This window comes from Coregonus lavaretus (assembly GCF_964263955.1).
Source record: "Coregonus lavaretus genome assembly, chromosome: 30".
In the NCBI taxonomy this organism is placed as follows: Eukaryota; Metazoa; Chordata; class Actinopteri; order Salmoniformes; family Salmonidae; genus Coregonus; species Coregonus lavaretus.
This window is the reverse complement of record NC_140017.1, coordinates 23677603-23691335: the sequence shown is the minus strand read 5'-3', so window position 1 is coordinate 23691335 and position 13733 is coordinate 23677603. Positions and strand designations below refer to the sequence as shown.

General features: G+C 41.6%; 1 protein-coding gene across 1 annotated transcript; it reads right to left on the bottom strand.

The window, feature by feature from the left end:
- Positions 1-6762: 6762 nt before the first annotated feature.
- Positions 6763-11616, bottom strand: LOC311106037 (dicarboxylate carrier UCP2-like). Its single transcript, XM_084148316.1, has 9 exons — positions 11508-11616; positions 9917-11359; positions 9589-9704; positions 9244-9465; positions 8752-8959; positions 8377-8580; positions 8158-8259; positions 7870-8050; positions 6763-7724 (listed from the first exon to the last, which is right to left on the bottom strand). Exons 4-9 carry the CDS (start codon positions 9367-9369, stop codon positions 7610-7612), a joined length of 936 nt encoding a protein of 311 aa, XP_084004442.1. The 5' UTR covers positions 9370-9465; positions 9589-9704; positions 9917-11359; positions 11508-11616; the 3' UTR covers positions 6763-7609.
- Positions 11617-13733: the final 2117 nt, after the last annotated feature.

Sequence of the window (13733 nt, the reverse complement as noted above, 5' to 3'; positions counted from 1 at the left end):
CCTATACATAGCAATGTGCCCAATCACTGCCCTGGGGCAATGGGATATTTTTTTGGGACCAGAGGAAAAAGCGCCTCCTACTGGCCCTCCAACTCCACTTCCAGCAGCATTGGTCTCCCATCCAGGGAACAACCAGGACCCACCCTGCTAAGCTTCAGAGGCAAGCCAGCAGTGGCCAGTGGGATGCAGGGTGGTATGAACTTCAATTAGTTAGGGACTTCCCAAGGATACTGAATAGCGTGGACCGTATAGGAGAAGGAGTATTCTGATTGGCCCTGACGCCTTTAGCGCGAGCCTGAAAGCCCCTAGAAATAGGCGGGGTTTATGACTTTGTGGCTGTGGTAACTAGTGACGACTCTCCCGCGATGTACCGGTAATACAGAACTCAATATCATCTCAGAAACGCATGTGCTACTCAAAATCTACAGCAGAGGACGACACTTTACATCTTTATTTTACAGCGTGTTCTCTGTTGCTCTTCATTGGACGGGTAAATTGTAGTTTGATCGTGAAGATAATGACACTGTCATGTCATTACGGGTTACTGGGGTGATGCTCGTGCGTAATTAAGCACCTGGTGCGCATCATGGGGACCAAATAAAGGAACATTTCCATATCAAAAGTCTGTTGCTTGGACATGATGCCTAAGCATTTCGACTCAAAGTCAGTATCTGACCAATTAAGGGCTTTGAGGACTGTTGAGTTGCGGGAGCTTCTGCGGGATGAAGAAAAAATTAGCCAGATCATCAGATTCAGCCAAAAGGTATTTTCCCTTTATTTACCGAAAATGTTACAAAGTTTGATGTTGTTAGTGTGTGTATAAATAGTGTTTTCTTTCTTGTTTTTTAGTGATGCAACTTTTTATTCACTTTAGAATAGGCATATTTTGAGGGTCAGCAAATATTGCAATATAGTTATTCTCTCCTGTAAAATATGTCCAAATACAGGGTATAATAGGATCATTAGTAAGATATGACAAAATATACAGTGCATTCGGAAAGTATTCAGACCCCTTGACTTTTTCCACATTTTGTTACCTTACAGCCTTATTCTAAAATGGATTCAATGTCCCCCCTTATCAATCTATACACAATACACCATAATGACAAAGCAAAAACCGTTTTTTAGACATTTTTGCAAATTCATTAAAAAACCCTGTAAATATTACATTTACATAAGTATTCAGACCCTTTACTCAGTACTTTGTTGAAGTACCTTTGGCAGCGATTACAGTCTCGAGTCTTCTTGGGTATGACGCTACAAGCTTGGCACACCTGTATTTGGGGAGTTTCTCCCATTCTTTTCTGCAGATCCTCTCAAGCTCTGTCAGCTTGGATGGGGAGCGTCGCTGTATAGCTATTTTCAGGTCTCTCCAGAGATGTTCGATCTGGTTCAAGTCCGGGCTCTGGCTGGTCCACTCAAGGACATTCAGAGACTTGTCCCGAAGCCACTCCTGCATTGTCTTGGCTGTGTGTTTAAGGTTGTTGTCCTGTTGGAAGGTGAACCTTCACCACAGTCTGAGGTCCTGAGCGCTCTGGAGCAGGTTTTCATCAAGGATCTCTCTGTACTTTGCTCCGTTCATCTTTCTCTCGATCCTGACTAGTCTCCCAGTCCTTGCCGCTGAAAAACATCCTCACAGCATGATGCTTCCACCACCATGTTTCACCGTAGGGATGGTGCCAGGTTTCCTCCAGACGTGCCGCTTGGCATTCAGGCCAAAGAGTTCAATCTTGGTTTCATCAGACCAGAGAATCTTGTTTCTTATGGTCTGAGAGTCCTTTAGTTGCCTTTATGCAAACTCCAAGCGGGCTGTCAAGTGCCTTTTACTGAGGAGTGGTTTCCTTCAGGCCACTCTACCATATATGACTGATTGGTGGAGTGCTGCAGAGATGGTTGTCCTTCTGGAAAGTTCCCCATCGGGTTCTTGGTCACCTCCCTGACCAAGGCCCTTCTCCCCCGATTGCTCAGTTTGGCCAGGCGGTCAGCTCTAGGAAGAGTCTTGGTGGTTCCAAACTTCTTCCATTAAGAATGATGGAGGCCAGTGTGTTCTTGGGGACCTTCAATGCTGCATAAATGTTTTGGTACCCTTCCCCAGATCTGTGCCTCGACACAATCCTGTCTCAGGGCTCTACGGACAATTCCGACATGCACTGTCAACTGTGAGACCTTATAGAGACAGGTGTGTGCCTTTCCAAATCATGTCCAATCAATTGAATTTACCACAGGTGGACTCCAGTCAAATTGTAGAAATATCTCAAGGATGATCAATGGAAACAGGATGCACCTGAGCTCAATTTCGAGTTTCATAGCAAAGGGTCTGAATACTTACAGTACCAGTCAAAAGTTTGGACACACCTACTCATTCCAGGGTTTTTCTTCATTTTTACTATTTTCTACATTGAAGAATAATAGTGAAGAAATCAAAACTATGAAATAACACATATGGAATCATGTAGTAACCAAAGAAGTGTTAAACAAATCAAAATATATTTTATATTTGAGATTCTTCTAAGTAGCCACCCGTTGCCTTGATGACAGCGTTGCACACTCTTGGCATTCTCTCAACCAGTTTCATGAGGTAGTCACCTGGAATTTGTTTCAATTAACAGGTGTGTCTTGTTAAAAGTTAATTTGTGGAGTTTCTTTCCTTCTTAATGCGTTTGAGCCAATCAGTTGTGTTGTGACAAGGTAGGGGTTGTATACAGAAGATAGCCCTATTTGGTAAAAGACCAAGTCCATATTATGGCAAGCTCAAATAAGCAAAGAGAAATGACAGTCCATCATTACTTTAAGACATGAAGGTCAGTCAATCTGGAAAATTTCAAGAACTTTGAAAGTTTCTTCATCTGCAGTCGCAAAAACCATCAAGCGCTATGATGAAACTGGCTCTCATGAGGACCGCCACTGGAAAGGAAGACCCAGAGTTACCACTGCTGCAGAGGATAAGTTCATTAGAGTTACCAGCCTCAGAAATTGCAGCCCAAATAAATGCTTAACAGACACATCTCAACATCAACTGTTAAGAGGAGACTGCGTGAATCAGGCCTTCATGGTCAAATTGCTGCAAAGAAACCACTACTAAAGGACACAAATAATAATAAGAGACTTGCTTGTTTCAAGAAACACAAGCAATGGACATTAGACCGGAGTCCAAATTTGAGATTTTTGGTTCCAACCGCAGTGTCTTTGTAGGGATGGTATTCTTCTTTGTGAGACGCAGAGTAGGTGAACGGATTATCTCCGCATGTGTATTTCCCACCGTGAAGCATGGAGGAGGAGGTGTGATGGTGTGGGGGTGCTTTGCTGGTGACACTGTCAGTGATTTATTTAGAGTTCAAGGCACATTTAACCAGGATGGCTACCACAGCATTCTGCAGCGATACGCCATCCCATCTGGTTTGCACTTAGTGGGACTATCATTTGTTTATCAACAGGACAATGACCCAAAACACACCTCCAGGCTCTGTAAGGGCTATTTGACCAAGAAGGAGAGTGATGGAGTGCTGCATCAGATGACCTGGCCTCCACAATCACCCAACCTCAACCCAATTGAGATGGTTTGGGATGAGTTGGACCGCAGAGTGAAGGAAAAGCAGCCAACAAGTGCTCAACATATGTGGGAATTCCTTCATGACGGTTGGTAAAGCATTCCAGGTGAAGCTGATTGAGAGAATGCCAAGAGTGTGCAAAGCTGTCATCAATGCAAAGGGTGGCTATTTGAAGAATCTCAAATATTTAATATATTTTGATTTGTTTAACACATTTTTGGTTACTACATGATTCCATATGTGTTATTTCATAGTTTTGATGTCTTCACTATTATTCTACAATGTAGAAAATAGTACAAATAAAGAAAAACCCTTGAATGAGTAGGTGTGTCCAAACTTTTGACTGGTACTGTATGTAAATAAGGTATTTATTTCATTTTAAAAAATTTAATTTTGACAAAATCTATAAAAACCTGTTTTCACTTTGTCATTATGGGGTATTGTGTGTAGATTGATGAGGAACATTCTTAATTTAATATGTTTTAAAATAAGGCTGTAACATAACAAAATGTGGAAAAAGTCAGGGGGTCTGAATATTTTCCCAATGCATTGTATGTTTTTTGAATGTCATTATCCTGTCCAGTTTCAGGGGCTTCAGGGGGCAAAGGAGACCGTGTTGGTCTCCAACAGTAGATTGGCAGAGACTAGTCTCTCTCATGAACCAGAGCTCAGTACTGGTAAGCTATGGTTAGACAAGAAGTACCAGGAACTGGAGAAACTCACCAATATCATCCAAGCCAAACAGAACCAACTTGGTGAGTTTGAAAGTCAAATTGTTGTATATTTTTCTGGGGAACATCAAAGTTCTAGAATGCTTGCCATTTTCTCCAACTGCTTCTGCAATTGTTTCAGTTAGTCACAACTGTGTTTATGCCACTTTCATTATACAAATCTACTGTTGCCTTTCTAGTAGTTTTACTAGAGAAACGTAGCCTTCACATGGTCCAGTGGCTTCTCCTGAACAAGCTGGCCCACTCTGAAGAAGAATGTGAGGTAAGGCTGGACTAATTGTGTAACACAAATTATCAATTAAGCAATCATATTAATATCCTATTTGAGTGTAATAGTAGACTATACCAAACATTTGGTGTCTTTCTATCTTATAGGCTCTCTCACAGAAATTCACAGATGGGAAAATATCCCTGGAGCATTTTGTGGAGTCCTGTCAAAGATCTTGTAAGGTCTACCATATCCGTCTGGTTCAGGCAGAGAAAATCCAAGAGTTTATCAAGCCTGAACACAAACCCCAAAGGCCCACTGAGAATCATAATAGTAGGGAGCCATCAGTTGACTTCCCCCTGAGCCCCCATCCCAATATCTGCCATGTTTTCTATGGCCTCACCCCTGCTATTATTCTGCCTAACGTCTACCACTCCGTCAGCTCTGCTCCAGTCCACTGCCGGATGGGTCCATATCTACCGCCCCTGAGTGACCACATCATCAACAGTGCTCAATTTATGAGGCCTGTAGCCTCACACTTTGACACTGGCCAACCTGTAGGCCTTAGAGTGTATGGAAAGGGACATGCTCCCAGGTGGCCAGCCAGGCCTGTACGTCTGCAGCGACTCAACAATATACAGCCCAGACATCATCAGCAGTACCCACCCCCGCATTGACACTGTGGGTAGAAAGGGCATCAACTGTTACTCTGGACTATAATTAATTTGTGTACTTTATGATTGTGTCTGTAAAACAGCACCACACATTTGAAACAAGTTGATTGAAAATTGATTGACAAAAGAAACAAGTTGATTAAGAAGGTTGAATAAACACAACACATTGTGGGGTTTGTTTTATATCCAGGCTCCCCTCATGTCATTGTAACATCATACTGTAGGTATCAATGGTTTCTTGGGTTAGGAAAACCCTGAACTCACTGTGCCTCAGTGCAGTGGGTCACAAGGTGAACTTGAACGGTTCACCTAGCTACACTTGATAGCTCAGATCATCCTCTCTCCACAGAGACTATTTCTAAGGTCAGCCAAGGACCACGTCTGGAACTGTCAAACTGCCAGCTTCTTCAAGCCTCAAAATTACACATGTTCACTATACTTTTTATTACATCCAAACCGAATGTTGATTAATTGTTCTGAAAATTCATAATGAAAGCACAGTTGCCTGATTCCATTGAATGACTAACACTCTGCCTACAATACTCAGTGGCTGTCATTTGTTCCCCCAGTTATGTGGATCACCAGACCAAGGATTCGCCTGATCAGCCATAGGTTTAGCCAGACTGCCATCTAGCCTAATCAAGCTCACTGCACTAATTAGCTGTCAGTGAGAGGCCAGTGAGTTTACAGGAGCTGATTAGTGATGCGGTGGATGTGAAGGCCTTTGTCAGACAGCTTACTTCTGTTACAGCTATGTCAGCAGCCCCTATTGTCCTAAGCGGCTCAAATTGGGCAATTTTCTCATCTGTCAGCTAATCATCATGCGCCTGTCAACTCCATATCTCTGTGTCTCTCCTTTCTTGGTTGAAGTTAATGGGCTCCAGTTATTTTATTTCAATAGGTGAGCACTAGATACAATTCGCAGGCCACAAATGACCCTACAAATGATCACAATTACTAAAGGAGTTTAGATTTAATAACACTATCCCAGCACTGAAAGGTATCTGAAAGGAACCTCTTCAATGCACAGCAGTACCAAATAAGGCTATCACTCAGGAATACATCTTCATGAGGGTGTTTATATTTCCTTCCTAGAACAACTAGCAATGTGTATAGGGATTATGGGGTATCTGTGTCACTATCCGTTGGTATAGTAGGTATTGGGTGACTCTTAGAGGGGTTTAATTGTGTAAGAATACATGTGGGGCAGCTTTGGCTGACCTAGTTCTGTGAACGTTCTCTAACTAACAAGCACCTGTGGGCTGCATTCCAAATGGCACCCTATTCCCCATGGGCCCTGGTCAAAAGTAGTGCACCCCTGCACATCGACTCAGTACTGGTACTCCCTGTATATAGCCATGTTATTTATTTTTTACTTATGATTGTTATTCACTGTGTATTTATTCCTTGTGTCACTATTTCTATTTTTATCTTTAACTCTGCATTGTTGGAAAAGGACCCGTAAGTAAGCATTTCACTGTTAGTCTACGCCTGTTGTTTACTAAGTATGTGACAAATAAATGTGATTTGAATAGGGAATACGGTGTCATTTGGGACTCACATCTGAACACTAAGCAGAAAAAGGCTACCACAGACAATCATTCTGAAATTCAGTAATTTTACTAATAATAAATAATATTTTACTCCTAAAATAGCATAACAGGACATAATAAATAATATATTTAGGACATAATTATTTTGGACTCTTCAAGGCTTGGTCCAAACTTGCAGTTACTGCATACCAACAGTAATAAAGTAATATCAAACAACTTCACATACAGTAGTAACATGCACAGTACCACCTCCTTATCTAAAAGTTAATGGTTATGGCATTGCTTACTAGAATGTTGGATTATTTGTTATGAATACAAAACCACCAGGATTAGGCATTAAACAAAACTATTTTTTGATATTTAAGTTCTCATACCTTACAAATATGCATTATAAATAACACAACTTAAATAACATTTGATGGTCACATTATGCACCTTATCGACCAGCGAGGAAGCATAATACATCATCCCTAACCTAAACTAGCTAGATAAACCACTCTATCAATAGTCAGGCCATTCATTCCATTATTGAGTCACAAAGTTGTATCAATAGTCTCTGTGTGTGGCCAATGGTCTCTGTCTGGTACCAGGCGTCATGGAGACGCGTATGGTCACACATCCCTGCAGGGGGCGTACTTTCCTGTACAGAGGTCAGACTCGTAGCCTGAGTGCCAGTCTGTTTGTGCTATCATGCCAACTCCTTGTCACTCATTGTCAAGGCTTGACAAGGACATCAATGGAGTTGGCAAGAGCACAAACAGATCTGGGACCAGGCTAATACTTGTGTGGTTCCTCCTTTAGATGAAGATGTGCTCTGCCTATACACGCGGTCATGGCTTTGAACATCATAGTCAGTAAGAGAAATCCACATAGCAGTCTGTCAGGATGAGACAGGTTAGATAGGAGACTCCCAGGACTGCTGAGCTCTCATCACATGTATCTTGATTTGCTCATATGTGACAAACATTACGATGTTCCAGGAGCCAAGGCGAAGGAAAGAAGGCATGAACCTGGAGGGGAAGGAGAATCAGATTATTTAACTAAGCAGAACGATTTCCTTAATTCACTGTTCATATCTAGGAATGATCTTGATTCAGCCAAAGATGATTTGAAAGCAATTTGTATTTAGAAATGTGGCTTTTGATTACTACACACCCTTTATAGAAGGCTTTGGGTCCCTCGTTTCTCATCATCGTAATAGCACAGTTAATAGCGCTGTTGTATTTTCCAGCTGAACTGTTCATGAACCGGGTCTTCACTACATCTACAGGAGACGCCACAATAGTGGTGATGAAACCAGCACTGAAGGCTGCCGTGAAATGGCAGGGCAGGTTATCTGTAATAAAAAATAAATACAAAAATTACTTAATATACACTTTCAAGTACTTGTAACTATTCAAATGTACCCCGTGTAGGTGTAAAACAAATCACATGCCTGCTTACCAGTCATGATGTTATACTTCAGGATAAGTTCCTTGATGATGTCATAAGTCACCAGCTCCGAACAATTCACTATGGCGTTACGAGTTATGTTTGGGCCGCAACCTGGAAGATACATTTTAAATGAAACTGTTAATTATAACTACAGAATCATCTTTTTATGCATGTAAAGCAAATGTAATATTCCTATTTGGACTGAAATTCAGACTGCATTAGGCCTACCCTTCCAGAGCCCTCTGATGCCCTCAGTCCTGGCGATGGTCCTGTAGGCATCCATGGTGCCGTTATATCTCTTCACCCCCTCCCCTTCTGCTCCCCTGATTTGAGCCTGGAACCGCACTTTCACCACATCTGTTGGCTGAGCAAAGGCTACTGCCATGGCCCCGGTTGTACAGCCTGCCATCAGCCGACTCCCAATGCCTGCATCTATGAGAGTAGAGGAGTAGCGAGGATGAGAGATGCAGTCATAAAACACCAAGACACATTCTTTCAGCCACATTCATGATCTTCTACTTCCACTAACTCAGATAAAAATGTGATTGAGAGATAAATAAACTGGTATTTTATACTGAAAATGTCTGTTAGGAGGTAACGTACTGTCTGTTCCCCGGGTGTAGAACTGCTTCATGGAGTCATAGAGGCCGATGCGGACCGAGGCGAAGCTCATCTGTCTCTGGAGACCCGCCACCAGGCCGTTGTAGAGGCTCCTGGGCCCCTCTGTTTTCACCATGGTATTGATGGTGCCAAACACACCTCTGTACTTCACCACCATCTTCCCTTCAGAGGACTTGGACTCGCCCTGGATCTAAGAAAGACAAACACAAGTCTTCATTCATCTTTGTATTGAAAGTAATCCTAGTGACACAATTCAATCAAGACAGAATACCTTTACATAATCATTATGTAAAGCATGGCTACATTGCAATGACCATACTAGCATACCACTTAAGAGTACATGTCCAATACATTGCGTCATTCTAAATAGTATACTAGTGTAGATAATTGAACAGAAACCTTTCCTTACTTTTTTTTGCATAATCATGGTTATAAAATCACTGTACTGTATGTAAAGCATATGCACCCTCTCACCTGCAACCTAACTTTAGCTGTGTCCAAGGGGAAGGTGATCAAGTCAGCAATACAGGCTGCAGTTCCAGCTCCAAAGAACTTAACAGCTGCTGTAGGGGCCAAGTCTGTGGGCTTCACTCCAACCATGACTGAGATGGTGCAGATAATCTCCCAAAGAAAGAGAGTACTGAAGGTCTTACAAGTACAGTAGATAAACTGTAGTTTAATAGGTTCTGTCCGTTCCTAAGGAGAATAAAGCAAATTGTAAGTAATCTGTCAATCAGAATGAATCAAACAACAAATAAAGATGGCTTTTTGGTCAGTATTCATTGAATGATTATTGTAAACAGCCCAAATCACACTTACTTGGACAGATGCAAGGGATATTCAAGTTTCAGGTATTGTAAAGTTGTCTTTATGAATGTAAGATCCTCTTGTCTTTTGTTGTTCCATAAAATTGCTCCAAAAAAGCATACCACTGCCTGTGAAACATATGAATAAGAAACAAATATGAAGAAAAAAATACTTTGGCATGCCCTAAAGCATGTGTAAAAATTTAAATAAGCTTTTAAAATGTGTATCACAATCTCAAATTCTAAATTAAAACGGTAGATAAATGTTAAGCAGACAGGCAAAATGGATATTGAACAAACTAGCAATGAAACAAAAAATTATGGTATAACATTAGGCTTACCTGATTGGAATTTAAAAAAAGTACTGTAATCCCAAATTTGAATTGAGAGGTTCTGTTCTATTGAGGAGCACTGCTTTTTGAGAGTTAGGATTTGATTCTCACGCCCAGGGGTCGGTGTGGGTTATTATAGCCTGCCCGTCCCTTGTCACACATAGTTCCATGACATAAGTTGACCTGAAAAGTATGCGTAAGCCCGAGTAGTACATGAGATATGTTGGCACATGGCTGGCTCAATGATTTGTCAAGTATCCGAAGACAGTGATCCAATTTTGTTATCGATTCAAACCAAGTGATGAGTCAAGATCCCACACTTTCAACTGCATTTAGTTTTTCTTTTTTTGGTAAAAAAACATTACTCCAAAAATGTTTTTGAATAATGATAACAAAAAGGTTCATATGAACTATTTCTCCCTTTTGGGAGTATAATAAACTATGCAAAATTATGTCCGTCAGTTTCACAGATCACAACAGTCAATGTTCTGTTGAACATTAAAAAAACATATGCATTTAATTATATCTGTCAAAAAAATGCAGGATACATAATTTATTATGTAATTGGTATCTTCAGTAACACTGACCAACCAATAAGCAAGATACAGTAGAAGTAAAGGTCTTACATCCAATTAATGTAATTTGCAGCAGGGAGCCAAGGCAATAAGACTAGTTGAAATAGCATAGACCCAAATTAGACTTTATAATAATGATGTAACACTCCATAATAGTGGTGTGGCCACCCATCCACTCAGCCAATCCATACATGTCCCTGAGAGGCTGGGTGCCTGAGCTAGTACATGTTTACACAGTCAGAAGTTCCTACAGTCTCTGGTATCAGGAACAGAAGTGGCTCTTGAATAGTGTGTGACTGCCTGGTGACGCAGAGCATAGAACACTAGCCCCCTAACCCTGACACATGCTGAAATCCAAACATCACTTTAAGAACAAACTGTTCATCACTTTGTTGGAAAAACAACTGGACAGGTGTGTCAATATTTGATATTCTGTACTTGACAAAGTGTTTTCCCCTGTGACAATAATCCTTAAAAGGCTATGGGAGTCTCCCACATCAGTGATCATGGGTGCACACAGTAATAATAAAATATAAACAAAACATCAGTTACACTGGCAAACCATTTAATTTATAAAAACAATAGAAAAACTGTATTTAAATTAAATGTACATATTCTTTACATGAGCAGCCACTTTTGTAATCAAGATGTGTGGTCATTCACATACCTTTAGAAAACATACACCCAACCGTATATATAGCATGACACACAATATCAAATAGCATTAGAGAAAGTGCTAATGTTTGTCCTTAAAATGAGATGCAAATATATTTGCTATTCTCATGGTCTCTTCTCTCTTCATGGACGATGGTGGGATATTGGTCCTGGGATGAGGAACGTGCCAAGAGAGAATCCCATGTCTAAGAGAGCTCTCGTTCTGGAAAGAAATAGATTAAATCAATTGTTTAGCATCGAACCTGGTCTATTCTTCTGAGTTTGCAAGCAAACAACATTCATCATTAAGCTTTAAATGGAGATACTGGGAAATAAAAAAAACATGATAATGCAAATATTTAAATGTCTACCATTGTGTGTTAATAAGTCAGTCCTTTCTCCATCAAAAGGAACCAGCCCCACATTGGTCAAATAAGTACAAATATGTGATCAATCACGCTGAGCTCTACTCTTAAAAGGGCTGGTCAGATGTTTGTTTTAATATTAGCACAGAGTGACTAGCTGGAACCAGTTTACTTTAGCATTGAGAGTGAGTAGCTGGAACCAGTTTTCTATTACATGTCCTGTGAACTCTGTAGTCCCACTGCATGATAAACAACTGTACCTTCACACCCCCTTCTTGAAACTGGATACATGCCAGTCTGACGCAGGGGACTGGACAGGCAGGCATACCTCTCTATCGCCACAGTTGAACTGAGTTACGAGCCAAACCCTAATGATTATTCTCATTAGAACAACAACTCCGGAGCTATTAATGATAAAAGATAAGACACATGTTGATTTCTCACAAAAAATAAGGCCTGAATCTCCCATAGCCAGACTGCCCAGTGTGTAACCACACAAGACAGATATCAGCCGAGTGACTGTGACCCCACAGTTAAAGGTCAACACAATGTTGAGATGGAAAGACACTCAGGGATTCTCATTTTATGATATTCCAGCCAATGGCGTGCAGCGCACCCTGAGTCTGGTGTCTCTCCCTCTTTCTAGAGATGAGCCTAACGGTTATTTTCTCCTTAGCTCAATAGCAATGAAAACCATTTGAGAGAGACCACCCCACTGCTAAAGAGTGGGTCAATCCTCAGGGCAGAAAGGACAGTTCCTCTCATGATAAAAACCCTCACCTCAGACCTACAGTGGGGAAAACAAGTATTTGATACACTGCCGATTTTGCAGGTTTTCCTACTTACAAAGCATGTAGAGGTCTGTAATTTTTATCATAGGTACACTTCAACTGTGAGAGACGGAATCTAAAACAAAAATCCAGAAAATCACATTGTATGATTTTTAAGTAATTAATTTGCATTTTATTGCATGACATACGTATTTGATACATCAGAAAAGCAGAACTTAATATTTGGTACAGAAACCTTTGTTTGCAATTACAGAGATCATACGTTTCCTGTAGGTCTTGACCAGGTTTGCACACACTGCAGCAGAGATTTTGGCCCACTCCTCCATACAGACCTTCTCCAGATCCTTCAGGTTTCGGAGCTGTCGCTGGGCAATACAGACTTTCAGCTCCCTCCAAAGATTTTCTATTGGGTTCAGGTCTGGAGACTGGCTAGGCCACTCCAGGACCTTGAGATGCTTCTTACGGAGCCACTCCTTAGTTGCCCTGGCTGTGTGTTTCGGGTCGTTGTCATGCTGGAAGACCCAGCCACGACCCATCTTCAATGCTCTTACTGAGGGAAGGAGGTTGTTGGCCAAGATCTCGCGAAACATGGCCCCATCCATCCTCCCCTCAATACGGTGCAGTCGTCCTGTCCCCTTTGCAGAAAAGCATCCCCAAAGAATGATGTTTCCACCTCCATGCTTCACGGTTGGGATGGTGTTCTTGGGGTTGTACTCATCCTTCTTCTTCCTCCAAACACGGCGAGTGGAGTTTAGACCAAAAAGCTCTATTTTTGTCTCATCAGACCACATGACCTTCTCCCATTCCTCCTCTGGATCATCCAGATGGTCATTTGCAAACTTCAGACGGGCCTGGACATGCGCTGGCTTGAGCAGGGGGACCTTGCGTGCGCTGCAGGATTTTAATCCATGACGGCGTAGTGTGTTACTAATGGTTTTCTTTGAGACTGTGGTCCCAGCTCTCTTCAGGTCATTGACCAGGTCCTGCCGTGTAGTTCTGGGCTGATCCCTCACCTTCCTCATGATCATTGATGCCCCACGAGATGAGATCTTGCATGGAGCCCCAGACCGAGGGTGATTGACCGTCATCTTGAACTTCTTCCATTTTCTAATAATTGTGCCAACAGTTGTTGCCTTCTCACCAAGCTGCTTGCCTATTGTCCTGTAGCCCATCCCAGCCTTGTGCAGGTCTACAATTCTATCCCTGATGTCCTTACACAGCTCTCTGGTCTTGGCCATTGTGGAGAGGTTGGAGTCTGTTTGATTGAGTGTGTGGACAGGTGTCTTTTATACAGGTAACGAGTTCAAACAGGTGCAGTTAATACAGGTAATGAGTGGAGAACAGGAGGGCTTCTTAAAGAAAAACTAACAGGTCTGTGAGAGCCGGAATTCTTACTGGTTGGTAGGTGATCAAATACTTATGTCATGCAATAAAAAGCAAA